Source organism: Monodelphis domestica, chromosome 1 (genome assembly GCF_027887165.1).
Source record: "Monodelphis domestica isolate mMonDom1 chromosome 1, mMonDom1.pri, whole genome shotgun sequence".
NCBI classification, from domain to species: domain Eukaryota; kingdom Metazoa; phylum Chordata; class Mammalia; order Didelphimorphia; family Didelphidae; genus Monodelphis; species Monodelphis domestica.
In genome coordinates this window covers 625738816-625760254 of record NC_077227.1, presented here as the reverse complement: position 1 = coordinate 625760254, position 21439 = coordinate 625738816, and the positions used below count along the sequence as shown (strand labels likewise).

General features: G+C 35.6%; 1 protein-coding gene across 20 annotated transcripts in view; it reads left to right on the top strand.

Moving 5' to 3' along the window:
• The window catches only part of PLCB4 (phospholipase C beta 4), a 470050-nt gene that overhangs the window by 428941 nt on the left and 19670 nt on the right, over positions 1-21439 (top strand). For all 20 annotated transcript variants that reach the window (XM_056813908.1, XM_056813900.1, XM_016427842.2 and 17 more), the window contains 4 exons: positions 4077-4126; positions 4287-4352; positions 11058-11173; positions 14756-14831. In XM_056813908.1, coding sequence (XP_056669886.1) covers positions 4077-4126; positions 4287-4352; positions 11058-11173; positions 14756-14831 — 308 coding nt within the window. The remainder of the gene's footprint in view (positions 1-4076; positions 4127-4286; positions 4353-11057; positions 11174-14755; positions 14832-21439) is intronic.

Below are 21439 nucleotides of genomic sequence, written 5' to 3'. Positions count from 1 at the left end.
GCTGCCCAGCCATTACTACAACCCTGGTGGGAGACATGATTCATTGATCTCCCTATGTTCTTTTCCATTGCCTGAGGATTTCTAGACACAACCCCAGAGCAGCCTTTCTAGTTGAGTTTCTAGTTCTCTGTCAGAACTTTTATTTAGTGTTTGACCTTCATAGGGCAAATCATAGGCTCACAGGTTTAGAAATGGAAGGGATCTCAGACATCAGCCAGTTCAACTCCTTCAGTTCCTAAATGATGAGATTGAAGCCCAGTGGAGGTTAATGACACCCAGGGCTGCATAGCTACTAAGTAACCAAGCTGGTGTTTGAACCCTTGACTAAACATCCAACACTCTTTCCACAGTATCATGCTATTTATAAGAAAAGCATTTGTTGTAAAATTCCACTTATGGACAACTTTTTAGATCTAGGTTAAATGAAAAGAGAGTCTTTGTAAGATCTAACAATAAAGTATTCAAAAAAACTACAGATGAGGGTCAACTTCATTGCATGGTTTGAGGGGTAAGAATGGGCAAGAAGGCAGGAAGTAACTTAATGCCAGATTAGAGAATTTGAACTTTTTCGTAGGTTCTTCCAGTTCGGCAACATTTGCACCAGACAATAGGAGGGAGGTAATAAGTATCCCAGGTGAAGTGGTCACAGAACCAATGGAAAAGAAAGAATGAATAAAAGAGACCCTTAGGAGAAAGAATCAACAAAACTTAGTGAATAATTGCATATGGAAAATGAATGAAAGGCACATCCATTTTAGCCTGAAGGAATAGTTAGTGACAGAGAAAAAGGGACCAAGAGGAAGACTGGGTTTTGGAGGGAAGACTATGTGTTCTCTTTTAGAGTGTCTAGTTGATAGATGAAACTCTTGGTTCTGGAACTTTGGGAGAGAAGTCAGGACTAAAGATATACATGTAGGAGCCACAGAGAAGTTTATCTGAACTTAGAGAAGTCAATAAGATTAGTGAGGAAAGGATCTATGAAAAGAAGAAGGAGAAGGAGGAGGAGAAGGAGGAGGAGGAGGAGAAGAAGAAGAAGAAGAAGAAGAAGAAGAAGAAGAAGAAGAAGAAGAAGAAGAAGAAGAAGAAGAAGAAGAAGAAGAAGAAGAAGAAGAAGAAGAAGAAGAAGAAGAAGAAGAAGAAGAAGAAGAAGAAGAAGAAGAAGAAGAAGAAGAGAAGAAAAGGAGAAGAAGAAGAAGGAGGAGGAGGAGGAGGAGGAGGAGGAGGAGGCGACAATGATGACAGTCAGTGGATAGAAAACTAATCCTGGAGAAAGAAAGTCCTATCTTCCAATCTGGTCTTGGATACTTCCTAGCTGTATGATTATGGACAAGTTACTTAACCCAAATAGTGTAACTCTTCCTGCTCTTCTGCCTGCCTTGGAACATATACTTACCATGAATTCTAAAACAGAAGGCAAGGGTTTTTTAAAAAATAAGAAAGCCAAATAAAGTGGTCAGGAAGAAGAGTAGCTTTGGTTTGTTTTAGAGAAGAAGGCAATGAGGAGACATCCCAAGTTTAAGATTTGAAGATAAAATACTCCCAACTCTTCACTTGAATAATGACTGAATGGCTTAAGTGGAATAGCATTGAAAGTCATTAAAGCTATGAATTAAAAAAAAAAAAACTATGAGGCCAGTGAGTCAGATGGATCATCAACATGGATGTTGCAATGGCAGAGGGAGGGAGAAGAGGAACACTATGAACCAGATACTGAAAGCGGCAAAGAGAAGTGGAAACATATCTTAGCAATGAATAGGTGATGACAAGAAGAATGTATAGTTATACATGGTTTTCCAAAAGTCTCTGCGTACTTTTAAGTTATTAAAGATTATGTAAATGGTTAAAAAATTTTTTTAAAATGTATGAAGACTTTTAGAATGCCTTGTATAAATAGATGCTGTAGATATCAAAAAAGGAGGGTTTTATGAGTGATAACAAAGAAGGGGTTCAAAGTAGCTTTAGAGACCAAGCAAAATGCCCTTGGTTCTTCCCTGAATGAATGAGAAAAAAATGCTGTCTCCATTGGAAAAGTCTTTGAGAGAAGTACTGTTGGGGACTGGGTGTAAGGAACTAATATGTTAGTTAATACAAGTACACTTGTTATTTGGAGCAGTGTCACATGTTTTTCTTTTTCTAAAGTTAGAAATTAGAAAATACTGATTTGGAAATACATATATGTGATAGAATTAAATTTACAAACCTCATTGGGATTTTGTAATGTTCTATAACAAAGGAATAGGCAAAACTCTCAAATTAAAGTTTGAAGGATTACTACTTAGGTTTAACATCTACATTGGCAAGAACAGAAACTATCCTGAAACTGTAATAATTATAAATTATTCTGCGTAACATGAAGAAAACAAGGAAATTTAGTTTGCTAAGATCCTTTCTCCAACCTTAGCATTGAAGAATCTCTCTTAACTATATGAGGATACTTCAATAAATGGAGCAAAGATTCATTATTTTATGATTACTTATTAATTATTTGTTTTATGATTGAGGAACCTATATTGAATAAGGTTCATATTTCAGAATAACATTCTAATTATATACGTCTGTATTATTAGAAAATAATATAATAATATTAGGTGAGGGAATAACTATTAAGTACCTACCTTTTATGCACGAGGCACTATGATATATGCTTTACAAATATTGTCTTAACTGATCCACACAATAACCCTAGGTGGTAGGTGTAATTATAATCCCCATTTTACATTTGAGAGAACTGAAACAAGTAGAGATTAAGTGACTTGCCCAAGGTCCCAGAACCCACTACCTGTGTGACCCCTGGGCAAGTTACTTAATTCTGTTTACCATAGTTTCCTCATCTAAAAATGACCAGGAGAAAGAAAAGGAGAATCACTCTGGTATCTTTGCCAAGAAAAACCCAAAAGGGGTTACAGAGAGTTGGACATGATTTAAAAAAAACAAAAAACACTGAACATCAAAGCCAGGATCTTTTTTATTAGAGATTAGGTCACAAAGGCAGTTAGTCATACATGACCGAAAACAACTGAACAACAAAAGAATCCCTGACAATCTTATGGTAATCCATTAGAATTTAAAATATTAAATCCCAAAAGCATATCAGTCATCCAGGTGATTTTTCCCTATCTAGCCTTGCCAAAGTGCACCTGTGGTGTAATTATGGCACATTAACCAACTATGGACAAATGATAAGGTTCTTCATCTGCAGGAACATGAAATAACCAGGATCATGTCTCTCAAAATGAATAAAACTGAGAAATACGGTTCTATGGATTTATTCTTATCATCCCTAAACATGCAGGCCTCTTGTTGCAACTTTTCCTGGAAATCCGATATGGTATACCAATAGGCTTACTTGAAATACTTAAAGAAACAACAAAAAGCTAAATTCTTTAAAAAAGAGACATGCAAAGGTACAATGTTTTTCCCTTCTGATAATGGAAATCCAAGATGGTATGCAGTGCCTTTTAATTTTCCTGTTATGCTCCAGGAAAAAAAAATTAAATAAGCAATGCTTGCTTCAAAAAAAAAATCTACATGAAAACAGAACATAATTCTATTGTCTTGGAAGTCTCTTCCAGCTGCTGTTGCTATGGTAATACCTGGTCTATTTCATCATGAAGACAGTGTGATAAGTTGATATATTTCTTTGGGAAATTCTAGGTCCCTATTACAGTATCTGCTGTACCTTGGTTTACTTGGCTTTTCTCCTACATATGGAAATCATTGCTAAAATGCTGAACTTAATTTTAAAGGCAGCACAACCTTTTCCTTTTGTTTTTTATATGGTTGTGAAATTGGGACAGCACTCCAGGAGCTCATGATGCAATTATTGCTTTTTTACCCTCCTAACATAAATAAGTAGACTAGTATGAGCATGCTTTAGAATAGAAAGGCAAAAATAGGTATTTCATTTAATCATTGAGTTGTTTTCCAATGGGAAGATGTTCATTTCCATTATGATATTAACTATATAAAATAAATGTTTACATACCCAACTTCATAAACATTATTAGAACTTTCACTAAGCAGTAATATGACAAATTGTGCATCATTTAAAAATAAAATATCTTAATCCTTTTTAGGTATTGAACTTATCCCTCAAGTGAGGATAGAAGATTTAAAACAAATGAAGGTAAAGTTACTTGATATTTTTATAAGATAAATTATAGCGTGCATCTTCTTGATATGACCCAAAGTTGTTCTTTTTGTTTGTTTATTTTCAGTCTGATTCAATTCCTATGGCTACAGGAAAACTCATTTCAGGTCTTTTTTTTTTTCCTTCTCTCCAATAGGCTTACTTGAAACACTTAAAGAAACAACAGAAAGAATTAAATTCTTTAAAGAAGAAGCATGCAAAGGTATATTTTCACCCATTTCTGATAATGGTAATGAAACTGGTCATATTGACTTGTTGATAAACTAATTATATTCCCCAAGCCATTTGAGAGTATAAAGTAACTACTACAAAAGCTTTTGGTCACCTAGATAACACTAAATTAGAATTCAGTCAATTAGTCATTGTTCATTATTTGCCACCCATGGATATAACAGCAGTTTAGTCAAAGGAGAAACAAAGATAGAGTGACTGCCCCTGGATCCAAATTACAAGATCATTGACAGCACATGCTTTGTTTTGGTTTTCTTCAGCAACATAAAAACAACATAAAATAACATGTAGTTATAGTAATGAATTAAAAGCTAGCAGGCAGAATTCTAAGGTAAGTTCCTAAACAAATCTTCTCTGGTCTCTCTTTATCCCCACTCCACAAACTGAGGTATTTATGATCATAGGATCATAGATATAGAGCTCAAAAGAATGTGAGCCCATCTTGCTGAACCCTCTCATTTTATAAATGAGGAAACTGAGACCAAAAGTCACAAAAGTATTAAGCAGCTGAAACAAGAGGTGAACCACCCTGGTACCAGGGCTCCATCCCTATTACTACATTTGCCCCAGATTGCAAACGTTTCTTGTTGTGGCTTTGTGCATAGGAGTTATGCTTTTAAAAATCTCTGTCCTTAAAATGCCATGTTAAGCTGATATTAAAATAATATAAAGCCATTTAAGTGGATTGAGATATGATCTGTGATTTATCGAGCAATAGTCTCTGTGTCTGAAAGAAATACTTGCAGAACTAGGTAGGAATACAGCCATTTAACTGCTCCATCTAATGGATGTTCTTGGCTGCCTTCATCCTCACTATCTAAACAGAAGTCACCAACAGAAAAAAAAATGGAGTCATGATCATTATGCTCTTTATCTGAGTTTTCAAACATGGTGCCATAGTCAAAAAAATTTACGTATTGTCTTGGTCCAACCTCTCCCCCATTCACTTTCTAATATCTCTTTGTCTGGCTGTAATAAAGTCGAAAACATGAGCAATTTATTTTCTTGAATAAGTCTGTTAGTCGGGGCAGTGAGGTGGCTCAGTGGTCTGAGACAGGAGACCTGCAGATGGGAGGTCCTGCCTTTAAATGTGGCCTCAGATGCTTCCAAGTTGTGTGGCGCTGGGGTAAGGCAGTTCACCCCCACAGCCTAGCCCTTTCCATTCTTCTGTCATGGAACCAATCTACAGCATTGGTTCTAAGATGGAAGGTAAGGATTTTTCCTTTGTTCTTTTTTTTTAAGGCAGTTAGTCAGCAAGTACTTGCTATTATCTAAGCACTTTAATAAGTGCTAGGGGTACAGAGACAGGCAAAAATAGTCCCTTCTTTAAGAATTATACATTCTAATGGGGGAGACAACATAGAAATATATACAGTATTGATTCTAAGACAGAAAAGGTTTTTTTGTAAGATAAAAATTTAAAAAAAGCAACAGGGATAACTGGGGAAAGGCTGATATGAGTGATATAATGAAGTCAGGTCTTAAGAATGCATGGAAAATATTAAGATTTAAGGAGGCTCGAAAAGTAAGAAGGGATGAGTTTAAAAAGAGCTTTATAAATTAAATGAGCTTTTATTTGCAAGTGGTAATAGGGACTAATGAAACTCATTGAGTAGGGAATGTGACATAGTTCTATCCTTTTCCTTTTTTTCCTCCCAATTAACAAGAAAAGAAAAACAAATATACATAGCATATTGTCAGACAAAACAAATTCCCACACTGGCAGTGTCCAAAAATATATGTCTCGTTCCTCATATTGAGACCATCATATCTCTTCTGGGAGGAAAAAAAATTACCTTAGCAGTTGAGTGGAAGGTGGATTGTCGTAGGGAGAAACTTGAGGCAGACTGTAACAAGGATATAAAAGAAATGATGAGATGCTGGGCTCAGATTGCCACTGAATGAATAAAAAAGGGAAGACATGAAAAATGCTATGCAGTTAGAAATTATCAGTGAAAACAGACCTTTCATTGGAATGAAAGGATAATTAACTGCTACAAGTTTTTCTAGATTACAAAGATTTCATATTTCTAGCTGAATTTCTACAGTTCAATAATAGATTCCCTTAAGAGATACTTTAAACCAAAATATGCTTCTTTCCATCCATAGCTCCTTCCCTTTATCCCCATTGCTTCTATTACCACTCCTTAAATTCTCATAGATAATGGGGTTCAGTGTTGGAATACATGAGCCAAAGTTCTACTTTGTTAGCATTCTACCCTTGAGTAGGTCTACCCTACTTTAACCCAGGCAGGAGGCTGTTTTTGCCTTTGTTTTTTGAGGATCTTAGGAGATAATGCACATAAAAGGTCTTTGTCAAATGTAAAATATAATACAGATGAAAGTAAATAACATTGCTTCCTTCTAGAATTCTGGAATTTTGTGTACCACAGTTACATTTCATTGTACATAACAGACATTTCCACATGTGTTTAGAAATAAAAATTTAGTATTAATAATAATAGCTAGCATTTAAATCACATTTTAATGTTTGCAAAGGGTGTTTATATATTTCCTTTGATCCTTACAACAATTCTGGTGGGTAAGATCTATTATTATCCTCATTTTATAGATGAGGAAATAGAGACAAGCAGAGGTCAAGTGTCATGCCCATGGTCACACAGATAAGTGTCTTAGGCAAGAATTGAACTGAGGTCTTGCTGACTCCAAGTCCATTGCTATCCACTGTGCCACCTAGCTGACTTTGATATTTAAAGGAATCAAATGATTAATCCTTTGTTAAACAATGTAAGACTTTTTGAAAAGTAAATTATCATCCCCTCCCATTTACTTTTGGGGGGGTATTTTTAAAAATTCTTACCTTCCATCTTGTAATCAATACTATGTATTGGTTCCAAAGCAGAAGAGCAAAAGGGCTAGGCAGTGGGGGTTAAGTGACTTGCCTAGGGTCATACAGCTGGGACGTGTCTTGGGTCAGATTTGAACCTAGGATCTCCTATTTCTAGCCCTACCTCTCAAACCACTGAGCCACCCAGTTGCCTCCTCCCCCATTTACTTGTGATAGTTTTGGGGGGAAAGCTTTTTCATAATCACCCCCATTAAAAGAAAAAGAAAAAATAGTCTTATTATACCACTCGTGCCTTTGTCACTTGTGTTAATTCCCACCATTAATAAGGACCCATTTTCAAGGCTTTCTCAAGAGCCTAGATGAACTATCTTTCAAATACTCTTTAAAGTTGGGTTACCAATGATTATTTTTGTTTCCTCTTTGTGTGGGAGGCTGGGTAGTTCCTGAGATGGGACGTCCCACCAGTCACTGCAGGCTTTTCACGGGCCATCAAGGCTGTATCATTATCCTCCCTGTCTGGTTTTTATACTGTTACTCACTAGATTGGCTTTTGCACTCCCTGCTGGAGCTGACAATCTTTCTCATGCAAAAGTACACTCTCCTCCCTCCCTCTTGTGCCCCCACACTGACTTCCATCAAAGGGAGCCCCCTGTGACTTGTCTTTATCCTGGAATACATATACACCCCAGGTTTGTCTTAAGGAAGCCAGCCTCACAGCTGTAGGAAATTGAATTTTATATTAAATACTTGTTTTTGAAGTGCTGCCTCTTAATCTAAAGCTTTGGTTAAAGTAGAAGAAAAAACTCAGTGTTTAGAAAACAAAAGGCAGCAACTATTGGAAATGTTAAATAATCACTTTAAATACTTTGAAAACCAGCATTTATATTCAGAGAAATCAGAGAAGATAATGAACATAGTAGGAAACTGAAAACTAGATGAGACTAAAAACAATAACAACAGTAATTTGTATGAAAATTTAGTCTTATCCTTCCCTAAAGTAAAGAGGAGGCAGACCAAAGGGGATCCAAAAGGCTGGGGACAAATCTTGCCTTTCCATAGTCAAAAAAGTGAATGCCTCCCCTTCAGGCTGTGCTATAAAGCTTTATTGCTACATAAAGTAGGAGGAGATATATCAAGGGCAGATATTTAAAAAAAAACAAAACACTCTTCTCTCAGCTCCTGATGCTTCTTTGCAGATTCCCACCAACCTGCCTACCCTCTTTTAATCTCTCTTTATATTCTGAACTATAACTAGGAATTATTGTGCCTAGGAGATGGTGCCTTGGCGTCAGGAAAACTTGAGTTCAAATTTGATTTCAGTCATTTAGTAAACTGTGTGACTCTGTGTGAGTCACTTAACCTTTTTCTGTGTCAGCTATAAATGGGGATCATCATGACACCGTCCTTCCCACACTGTTGTTAGAATCAAATGAGATATTTGTAAAGTACATAGCACCATACCTGAATCAGGTAGGTGCTCAATAGATGCTTGTTCTCTTCTCCTACTCCCCAGTACAAATTGATGGTGGGATGAGCAATGGAATAAAGGGGTTGGGGGAGATTTTCTGGGAGAAGCGGAATAGGGGCAGGCAATACTCCCAGGGTACCATGAGGTTTTTAGGCTGCTGTAGAACTGGCCACTCTTTGGGAGACAGGGGTGTGTGGTGACCCTAGAAACAGATATGTGGATATCAAAGGGACAAGTGGACTCCAGGTGATGGTGGTACCTTGGGACAAAGTCTTGATCACTGTGCCATAGTTACTTCTTTATTTAAAGAAATCAACAAGGAAATCTAATAATTATACAGCATACCCTCATGTCAAAGATAGTCTGAGTTCAAATCCAACCTTTGACACTCTGCACAAGTCACTTCCTCCCCCCCATTCCACATAGGAAACTCTCTAAAAAATTAATCTTCAGAGAATGTGTCATTGGTAGAAGGAATTTTCTACTGAGGGGTCCCTCGACTAAGGAAATCACAGGTTCCTTCTGGGTTGGGAGAGGAAGAATGTTAGAAAACTGACTTAAGAACAATTTAAATGAAAGAGATGTAGGGATTGTAATTGTCCAAATATTCAATATTAACAAAAATATGACATACCTGCTTGTAGGTACCATATCAATATTTATCTTATTTTTCCCTTATTGAGTCAGTAATAATTATATCTTCATATGATATAAGGAAATTCACTACTGGCATTTGTTGGCCCTTGTGTGTGTGTGTGTGTGTGTGTGTGTGTGTGTGTGTGTGTATTCAATGCCAGAAACTACATTTTGAAAAGGAATATAGACAAACTAGGATGTGGTAATTGGGTGATGAGGAAACTTTTGGAGCCAGTACAAAAAACATAAAGGCACATAATAGCTGCCTTCAAATAACTGAAAGGCAAGATAGAATAAACATACCATGTATTACTGAAAGTAAGGGAAGAGAGGAAGGGAGGAAGAAAGGAAAGAAGGAAGGAGAAAGAGAAAGGGAAAAGGAGGGAAACATGAATTTATTAAGTACCTGTATACTATGTTAACTGTTATTACCTCATTTCATCCTAACAACTCTGGGAGGTAGATGCTATTGTTATCTTCATTTACAAACCAAGAAACAGAGGTGGACAGAAATAAAGTGACTTATTAAGTTTAAAGGTGTTAAAAGTACATATAATTTGGATAGGAGGAGGGAAAGTAATACATAGGGAAAAAACATATATATATATATATAATTTATTTTAACATAGAAGGGATGAAGGAAAAGGAAAGGGGAAAAGGTGAAATCTAAATTCTTTAACCCACTATATAAACCCTATCTGACTTACTCTAAACAAACCCTAAATTATCTAAAACAAGTCCATCAGGGGATGAGATCAGTTTATCACAAGAGTCCTTGATGAGCCAGAAAAAGAAGTCCAGCTGATGTCTTCAGAGGTCCCAGCAGAGTAGTGATCTCTTCCCCAGTCGGGCTGTCCACCAGGAAGACTGGAGTTATTCTTTCACCACAGCGAGAAGAAGAGAGGATGGGTTCAAGATGATTCAAAATTACCCCATCTCCTCCTTCTCTCAGGTCCAAAGTGTCAGTTGGGGAACTGTCTCTCCAACAGTTTAGAATCCTGACAGCCCTGGGAGAACTCCGAGTCTCACACCCTGTCAATCATTCCTTGCATGAGTTTTATTTTCCTTTGCTGCAAAGGTCACACAGCTAAAATGTTTAAGGCCACATTTGAATCTAAGTCTTCATGACTCTAGTCCCATTAGTCTATCCATTGTGCCACTGAGCTTCTTAAGATAAGTATTTTGTTGTTCTTGGGTTGTTTCAGTTGTGTCCAGCTCTTTGTGATCCCATTTGAGGTTTTATTGGCAAATACACTGAGTGTTTTGCTTTGCCATTTCCTTCTCCAGATCATTTTACAGACGAGGAAATAGAGGCAGACAGTGGCTTGCCGAGGGATATAGAACTAATGAGTACTTGAGACTGATTTTAACTCAGGTCGTCCTAGTGTCAAGCTTGGCTTTCTGTCCACTGTGCCATCCCAATGCTGCTCCCCAGTACTGCATATGTGGAAGTTAGAAGAAAAAAGAGAACATTACCTAAAGTATCAGGAAACATACCTTTATCCTAAGGTTTGGATAATAAATTGCCAGGGGTTTTGTAGAGACGATTCCTCATTGGTTCCTCGGTCATCCATGCTGGCCTCTCCTTGTACCCTCTGCTTTTTCATCAGCATTACTTCTTCTATTAGATGGAGCCAATGGAAAGAGGAGGCATAACCAGCCAAGGTTCTACAGAAAAAACATGTTTCCATAGTTTCTTCACACAGGCCTCTCTATGTCACCTTGTACTTTCAAGCTACTGACTGCCTTGCCTTTTTTTGTAGGAACACAGCACCATGCAGAAGCTACACTGCACACAAGTTGACAAAATCGTGGCACAATATGACAAGGAGAAGTTATCTCATGAGAAAATTTTAGAGAAAGCAATGAAGAAGAAGGGGTAACGTTGCCTCCTTTTCTCCTTAAAAACCTGTCTTTTTCTGTCTTTCCCAAGAAAAGAATTCCTTTTCTTTATTTTTTAGCACACCAGCCAGCTGTTGACTTTGCAGAACTATGTTTATACTTAAGTTATGCAATTTTAGTCATTAAAACATGTTTCTAATTTGTTCTTTGAGAATGAGATACCCCGTCATTTAGGCACCATAAAAACTGTCTCCACAATCAGGTCATGGAGTCAGCAGGCTTCCCTAGGAAATCTTACAGAGAATCTCATAAATGTGCTTTAAATTCTGCCTATTTAATATAAAAGCTAACACCTTTCAGTACCGTGGCTCTATGCAGTAGAACAAAAATATGATCCCAGACTTCTGATGCTGCTCTGTGCTTCATTCTTGACCATCCTTTGTTTCCTGCCTTCCTCAGCTGCCTACAGATGCCATCTCCAGTCCTTCAAGTGGGAAATGGGAGGAGATGTGGGGTAGAAGCATTGCTTTCCACTCAAGCTCTTGTGGGTAAACCCTTGAGTTCATTTAGGGCAATCCTAGAAAACAAAAATCATACTTAATAACTTACCTTCACTGGAAGACCTTCAGGCATTGGAGTAAAGTCCTCTTTAATTTCTGGCTCTCTAGCTCTGATTAAATGGCATCAATTCAGCAAACATTAAGTACTTACTGCTGCGCTCAGCCCTAGAGATATAGAGATTAAAAAAAAAAAGAAACAATCCTTGGCTTTAGGAGACTTACATTATATAGACATGAAGCCAACATGCCTTGAAATTCACATAAAATAAGGAGAAATGATTCACATTATAGACACCTATAATTATGGGTAACTTGTTTAGTGGCTTCAGTTATGTTTGACTCTTTGTGACCCCCTTTGGGATTTTCTTGGCAAAGATACTGGAGTGGTTTGCCATTTCCTTCTCCAGAGATATATACTAGGATATACCAATTAGAAATTTCTCTCCTTAGCTGTCTTCTTAAAGATGCAATTATTTTATACACAACACAAATCTGCGATTTCAGATTGCAAATTCAGTTGTGAGTTATCTTGGCCACACAATCTTGCTCTAGCAAACTAATGATATGTACAAATTAGCAGGTAGCTGGTAGCACTGCTTAGTCTGCACAGCCTGCCTTAATCTTTCCTCTGCAAATAATTCCCCAAAAGGGTGCATTATTTTCTGTCTGCACCATTGAATCTAGATAGAGGTACAGGGGAGGGATGATTATCTTTAATATGACATCTGAATTTATTTCCAACACAGATTGAGACTAAAGCACTTGACAGTGTTCTCAACAAATAACACACTGTTGAATGAAATGGAGAAGAGACTAAAGTTGATTCAACACTATCTCTACAGAAGTCTTTAAACCTCCGCTGTTGCTAAAGTTACACAGTATCAAATATTAATTATAGGTAGACTATTCTTGCACATTGTAAAATCAAACATGAAGTCTATTACCTAAATAATCCAAGTCAAATATTTCAGGGGAAAAATAAGCAATATGGGGTTGGATTGTCCAAACTGGATATATATTTAACTAAATTATTTGATGATAAAGCATAGTGTAAATGAACCCTATACCTATGTACCTTCTTAATTAAACTGCTAAGTATGCTGATCAAGGATTTGGTTACTAGAAACTTTTTAGGCAGAATAATATTCCAAAATTAATGAAAGGTTTCATATTAATTAAGTATTCTATCTGCGTTCTCAGCACCAGAGGGACTGAAGAAAATTGCAAAGAGGAGATGCAGCCAGCTGTATTGCATTTGTTGGCTAATGATACAACAGTTGTGTCTCATGTTGAATGTTAACCTCAGGGCATCTGAGTACATCTGAAGGTGGGGAGGGTGAAGCCAGGAAAAGGAAGAAAAAGAAATTCAAGAACATAAAAATGCTTAAGACAGTAAGAATATAGCTGACAAGTTAAATTAAGTATAATAGGGAAGGAAAGCTCTTCACATGGATTGTTATCTATAAAGAATTTCTCTGATTAGATATGTTGTATATTCTTAGTTGAAGTGGATGATGGCATCAGCTAGAAACAGGTAAATTTATTAATATAGAACCAGGTAAAATTCAAGCATGTTTATTCTCAATGAACAGCAAAGTGAGGAGAAAAATAGAAACAATGAGGAGACTGAGAGGTTAAGATTTTCCTATAAGTTGAAATAAAAATTTCTAGAATTCAATTTATTATGCTTTAGGAAACATTGTCTTTTCTTCTTTTTTTTCTAACCCTTACCTTCCTCCTTAAAATCAGTACTACATATTGGTAAGGATGGTGAGGACTAGGCATTAGGGTAAAGGGACTAGCCTGGGGTCACATAGCTAGGAAGTGTCTGAGGACACATTTGTACTCAGGACCTCCTGACTTTAGTACTGGCTCTCAATCCACTGAGCCACTTAACTGCCCCCAGGAGATACTATATTTTCAAAACGTGATGGATAGTCTGAAAAAGGAATCTCAACTCAGGAAAGGACTCCTCTGTCCTAATCTAGGAATGAATTTCTGAAGAACGATGAACTTGGATGGTGAAAATTTACCTTATCTTCACTAACTTCTAGATGAAATATAGCATTTCCTTTTATTATGTAAAAATCATTATTCCGAGGAGTCCACAGGTTTCACTGAACTGCCAAAGGGGTCTATGATACAAAAAAAAGTTAAGAATCCCTTGCTAAAGTGCTCATTCTACAAATATTTATTGGGTGTCCATGTACAAGACACTGTGGGATAATCCTTGACCTTATAAGAATTATAATTTAGTTTAAAAGAGAAGAAATGTTCAAAATAGATGCAATAAAAGATATAATGTGAAAGTGTGATAAAATGGTTGCTAAGGACAATATTAATTCAGTGATTTATATTATGTTTTAAACACCAGCAAATGCATCTTAAAAAGGAAAGCTCACTTACCTCCCTACGATCTGGGTCCTACTTTGACGATTTATGGAATGGTACAGATATTGCTACAGGAAAATCACTGCAATGCACAATTATTTCAAAGTTATTTCACTTAAGAATTTTAGCTATGAAAGAGGGAAAAGATGACCAGGCCTTGAGAGGAATTGAATAAATAAATATTACTCCATTTCTAGCTCAAAATAGAAAGAGGGAAAAAATGCTAACACTAAGTAAAATGTCTATTTTTCCCATGTGGAACATTTTAAAGATCAATGCTGGCTTTAAAAGCAAAGGAAGAGAAATAAAAATTCATTACAAGGCTGACAAATTATTTGCCAGTTTTGAGTCCAATGAGATTTTTACTGGCAAAGTGCAAAAAAATAAAAAAGGAAAAATAGGATCCAAAATGGAAACTCACACAATGGCAGACCCCTAAAAATGGAATAATTATTGGGTCTAAAGGCATCTCACTGTGAAGTGGTTAAATTGAGTAATCATTATACCAATAATATTAGTAAGGTATGAATATATTACTGGGAAAATGTTATTCATGTAAGCTGTAGCATTTCGTGTTTGATGAGCATATTGTGTTCACTAGAAATCTTTTTAGCAAAAGCCAACTGGATAGAAAAATATATAACTCCTGGCACATATTTCCTTTTTAGAGGAAGTAATTGTCTTGAAATGAAGAAAGAAACTGAAATTAAAATTCAGACATTAACATCAGATCATAAATCTAAGGTAAGAAAATATGCCAGTTTTGCCAGTGGGCATACACAGAAGAAAATGAGGCCAGCAGAAGTTTATTTTTATAAAATGATACAAATCATGCATGCAGAATGATTGAGCAAAAGAGCTTGTCTTGCTTATTTCAAAACTTGTTTGTTGTTCTGAAAACTCTCCAAGCAGAAGGATATTTGATTTTCTATAAAATTCATGCAAACAAATGAAGAAGTTCCTCTAGACTTGTTCTATTTACCTAATCCCCACCACAAAACTGATAAGTTAAATGAATTTTCTTCTAGTGAAGAGAAGCTTTTAATTTTCCCCCAAAAAATTTTCTCTCTTCTCTACATAATGACTACATTCCTCCAACACCCTTCCTCAATATTTGTATATTTCACATCATGTTACTGACTATAAAACTATTCATAATTGTTCTTCAACGAGTACTAGGGTTTTTTGGGTTTTGTTGTTGTTGTTGACAATCATTTACACAGATATATCTGACGAGTTTTAAGACATCAGGTTATTTTGGGTATATGGTTATTAAGTGATAAATTTCACTTTTAGAAAATTTTAAGAAAATCACATTTAATTGGTAACTAACACAAAATTTTGTTATGTAGAATCTTCAACATCTTCAAAATAATTTACCATCAAAGAATAAGGATCACTAGTGTTGTTTACCTTCCTATCTTAGTAACTAATCAGTGCTTTCTAAACTAAATAGGTCACAGGGCATCAGAAGGATGGATCCATGTAACTGAATTAGCATTCTCTAATCATCAAATCCAGGAACTTCACGTCATTGGTTTGACCCTGAATGGAGAGTTGAATCTTGAGTGTCTTAATTATTATTAATTTTTCCTTTCTCTCAACATAGTAATAAAATCTTGTCTGATCTGACGCTTTACAGCAAAGTATACTTGAATTTTCCACAGTATCCATCAAAAGCAACAATAAATGAAAGATGACTTAGTTTGTTATTTATTGGCCAAAAAGCACTAATGACAGAATCCACAAAAAGCCTTCACTGCCACTGTCCCATTCAACTCCAATATTGAACAGAAAACTAGTTACTTTTGGGAAATCAAAGAAGAAATGGCTATACTAACTAGTACAATCTATGGCATATCATTTATGGGACTTAATGGAAGACTTGATTTGGACTGGGCATTTTGAGTAATCCTGACTTTTTGTAATAAAGAAACCTATAAATGTAGTTATACTTTTAAATTTCTTAAATCAAAAGAGTATGAGCTAATCATATTTATTATATCTAGATGAATTCTTTTGAGGAGAGAGAGGTATTTGTGATTGGGGTAATAAACTCCCAGTGAGGAAACTCCCTTTATTAATGCAGAGTGGAAACTACTGCACAACAATTTATAATTTATCATCTTAGAAAGTTGCCTGGCACTCTGAGAATTTAAATTGCCCAATCTTACACAATATGTATGAGTCATAAGTGAATCATGAATATGACTATGGATATCACTGACTTTCTTTAAATGCCAACTAAAATCTCACCTTCTTTTGGAAACCTGTGGTACTTCTTAATTCTAGTGCCTTCCCTCTTTTAATTATTCTCTATTTATCCTATATATAGTTTACTCTGTGTGTCTGTGTTTGTAAATACATATTTGTTTGGATGTTGTCTCTCCTGTTACAGTATAAGCTCCTTGAGGGCAGGAACTATCTCTTGCCACTTTTTGTGTCCCCAGCCCTTATTAAATGACTGGCAATAGGAACTACTTCCTAAATGTTTTTTTTTTTTAACCCTTACCTTCTGTCTTAGAATCAATATTAAGTATTAGTTCCAAGGCAGAAGAAAGGTAAAGACTATACAATTGGATTTAAATGATTTATCTGGGGTTACACAGGAAATGTCTCAGGTCAGATTTGAACTCAGAATCTTTCTATCCACTGAACCACTTAACGGCTCTTTCAAAAGTGGTTTTCTATTTTTGAAGATTTTATTTAATTAATCAATTTAGAACATTATTCCTTGGTTACAAGAATCATATTCTTTCCCTCCCCTCCCACCACCCCTTCCTGTAGCTGATGCACAATTTCACTAGGCTTTACATTTGTCCTTGATCAGAACCTATTTCCATGTTGTTGATACTTACGCTAGGATGTTCATTTAGAGTCTACATTCCCAACTATATCCCCCTCAATCCCTGTAATCAAGCAGTTGTTTTCTTCTTGTTTCTGCTCCCACAGTTTTTCCTCTGAATGTGGATAGTGTTCTTTCTCATAATTCCTTCAGAATTGTCCTGGATCACTGCATTACCACTAATGGAGAAGTCCATTACATTCGATTGTACCACAGTGTATCAGTCTCTGTGTACAATGTTCTCCTGGCTCTGCTCCTTTCACTCTGCATCACTTCCTGGAGGTTGTTCCAGAATTCCATAGAATTCTTCCACTTTATTATTCCTTTTAGCACAATAGTATTCCATCACCAACATATACCACAGTTTGTTCAGCCATTCCCCAATTGAAGGGCATCCCCTCATTTTCCAATTTTTGGCCACCACAAAGAGTGCAGCTATGATTATTTTTGTACATGTATTTTTCCTTATTATCCCTTTGGTAGTAGTGCTATGGCTGGATCAAAGGGCAGGCAGACTTTTAGTGCCCTTTGGGCATAGTTCCACATTGCCCTCCAGAATGGTTGGATCAATTCACAACTCCACCAGCAATGAATTAATGTCCCAACTTTGCCACATACCCTCCAGCACTCATTATTTTCCTTTGCTGTCAGGTTAGCCGATCTGCTGAGTGTGAGGTGATAGTTCAGAGTTGTTTTGATTTGCATCTGTCTGATTTTAAGAGATTTAGAACACCTTTTCATTTTATGTGCTTATTAATAATGTTGATTTCTTCATCTAAAAATTGCCTTTTCATGTCCCTTGCCCATTTATCAATTGGAGAATGGCTTGATTTTTTTGTACAACCGATTTAGCTCTTTATAAATTTTAGTAATTAGACCTTTGTCAGAGGGTTTTTGTTATGAAAAATTTCTCTCAATTTGTTGTTTCCCTTCTCATTTTGGTTGCATTAGTTTTGTTTGGACAAAACCTTTTTAATTTAATGGAATCAAAATTATTTATTTTACATTTTGTGATTTTTTTCTAACTCTTGCTTGGTCTTAAAATTTTTCCTTTCCCAAAGATCTGACATGTATACTATTCTGTGTTCACATAATTTAATTATTGTTTCCTTCTTTATATTCAGGTCATTCACCCATTCTGAGTATATCTGGGTTTAGTGTGTGAGATGTTGATCCAACCCCAATCTCTCCCATACTGCCTTCCAATTTTCCAAGCAGTTTTTCTCAAATAGTGGATTTTTGTCCCAAAAGCTGGGATCTTTGGGTTTATCATAGACTGTCTTGCTGAGGGCACTTATCCAAGTGTATTCCACTGATCCTCCTCTTAGCCAGTACCATATTGATTTGATGACCACTGCTTTATAGTATAGTTTGAGATCTGGTATTACAAGCCCCCCTTCGCATTTTTTTTCATTATTTCCCTGGATATCCTTGATTTTTTGTTCTTCCAAATGAACTTTGTTATGATTTTTTCTAATTCAGTAAAAAAAGATTTTTGTTTGTTCTATGGATATGGCATTAAATATGTAAATAAGTTTGGGTGGGATGGTCATTTTTATTATGTTAGCTCATCCTACCTATGAGCAGTTAATGGTTTTTCCCATTATTTAGATCTAGTTTTAATTGTGTGGAAAGTGTTTTGTAGTTGTGTTTATATAGTTCCTGTGTTTGTCTTGGCAGATAGATTCCTAAATATTTTATATTGTCTAGGGTGATTTTAATCTCTTTCTAATTCTTGCTGCTAAGATGTGTTGGAGATATATAGAAATGTTTATGACTTATGCGGGTTTATTTTGTATCTTGCAACTTTGCTAAAGTTGTTGATTATTTCCATGAACTTTTTAGTTGATTCTCTAGGATTCTTTAAGTAAACCATCATATTCTCTGCAAGGAGTGACAGCTTAGTCTCCTCATTGCCAATTTTAATATCTTCCATTTCTTTTTTTTCTCTAATTGCTACAGCTAGTGTTTCTAGTACAATGTTGAATAATAGAGGTGATAATGGGCATCCTTGTTTCACTCCTGATCTTATTGGGAATGCATCTAGTTTATTCCCATTGCAGATGATGTTTGCTGATGGTTTTAGATACATACTGTTTATTATTTTTAGGAAAGGCCTTTCTATTCCTATACTTTCTAGTGTTTTCAATAGGAATGGGTGTTGTATTTTGTCAAAGGCTTTTTCTGTATCTGTTGAGATAATTATGTGTTTTTTGCTGGTTTGCTTGTTGATATGGTCAATTATGTGGATGGTTTTCCTAATATTGAGCCATCCTTGCATTCCTGGTATAAATCCCACCTGATCATAATGAATAATCCTTGTGATCACTTGCTGGAGTCTTTTTGCTAGTATTCTATTTAAGATTTTTGCATTTATGTTCATTAAGGAGATTGGTCTATAGTTTTATTTCTCAGTTTTTGACCTGCCTGGCTTTGGCATCAGTACCATATTTGTGTCCTAAAAGGAATTTGGTAGAACTCCTTTTTTGCTTATTATGTCAAATAGTTTGTATAGTATTGGGATTAGTTGTTCTTTGAATGTTTGATAGAATTCACTTGGGAATCCATCAGACCCTGAGGATTTTTTTCTTAGGGAGTTCTTTAATGACTTATTCAATTTCTTTTTCTGATAAGGAATTATTATTTAAGAATTCTATTTCTTCTTCTGTTAATCTAGGCAATTTGTATTTTTGTAAATATTCACCCATGTTGCCTAGATTGCTATATTTGTTGCCATATAATTGGGAAAATAGTTTTTAATGATAGTCTTAATTTCCTCGTCATTAGAGGTGAGGTCTCCCTTCTCATCTATAATACTGTTAATTTGGTTTTCTTCTGTCCTTTTTTTTTATTAGATTGATTTACCAATACTTTGTCTATTTTGCTTGTTTTTTCAAAATACTAGCTTCTAGTCTTATTTATTAATTCAATAGTTCTTTGACTTTCAATTTTATTAATTTCTCCTTTGATTTTTAGGATCTCTAATTTAGTCTTCATCTGAGGATTTTTAATTTGTTCACTTTCTAGTTTTTTAATTTGCTTGCCCAATTCATTGACCTCTGCCCTCCCTAATTTGCTAATATATGAACTCAAGGACATAAATTTTCCCCTGAGTACTGCTTTGTCTGCATCCCATAAGTTTTGAAAGGATGTCTCATCATTGTCATTTTCTTCAATGAAATTATTAATTGTTTCTATGGTTTGTTCTTTAACCGGTTTTGGAGAATCCTATTGTTTAATTTCCAATTAATTTTTTATTTACCTCTCCATGTACCCTTGCTAATTATTATTTTCATTGCATTGTGATCCGAGAAGGTTGCATTTATTATTTCTGCTCTTTTGCAATTGTTTGCAATGTTTTTATGCCCTAATACATGGTCAATTTTTGTGAATGTACCATGTGCTGCTGAAAAAAGGCATATTCCTTTTTGTCCCTATTTATTTTATATTTACTCTTACTGATTATTATTTTTATTGCATTATGATCTGAAATGTTTCCATTTATTATTTTCCATTATTATTTATTATATATTATTATTATTTATTATTTTCTGCATCTGTTTGCCATGTTTTTATGCCCTAGTACATGGTCAATCTTTGTGAATATTAACTCTAATTTTCTATGATTTCATTCACATCTCTTACCTCTTTCTTATTTATTTTTTATTTGATTTATCTAGATTTGATAGTGGTAAGTTCAGGTCTCCCACTAGTATAGTTTTACTATCTATTTCCTCCTTCAACTCCACTAGTTTCTCCTTTAGAAAATTGGATGCTATAGCATTTGGTACATACATGTTGATTATTGACATTTCTTTATTAGCTATACTGCCTTTTATCAGTATGTAGTCACCTTCCCTATCCCTTTTAATTAGATCTATTTTTACTTTGGCTTTGTCAGATATCATGATTGCAACTCCTGCCTTCATTCTCTCAGTTGAAGCCCAATAGATTTTGCTCCAACCTTTAATTCTAACATTGTAAGTGTCTATCTGCCTCACTTGTGTTTCTTGTAGACAACATTTAGTAGGATTTTGGTTTCTAATCCACTCTTTTTGGTTTTGTTTTATGGGTGATTTCATCCCATTCACGTTCAAAGTTATGATTGCCACTTGTGTATTCCCCAGCATTTTGACATCCTCTCCTTGTTCTGTCCTTTCTTCTTTTGCTATACCCTTCTAAACCAGTGGTTTGTTTTTAATTAGTCCCCTAATCTCCATCCTTAATATGCTTCCCTTTCTGTCCTCTCCCTTTTTGTTCCCTTATTATTTTTAAGGGTCTGTTAAGTTCCCTCCCCCTCTCTTTCCCTCCCTTTTTGTACTCCCTTCCCCCCTACTCACCTTAGTTTTCCCTTCTCACTTTCCCTGTAGGGTAAGAAAGAATTTGATACCCCAATGGATCTAGATGCTCTTCCCTCTCAGAATTGATTTCACCAAGTGTGAGTTTTAAGTATTACCTATTAGCACTCTCTTCCTCTCCTTCTTATAGTAGTATTCTTCCCCTCCCC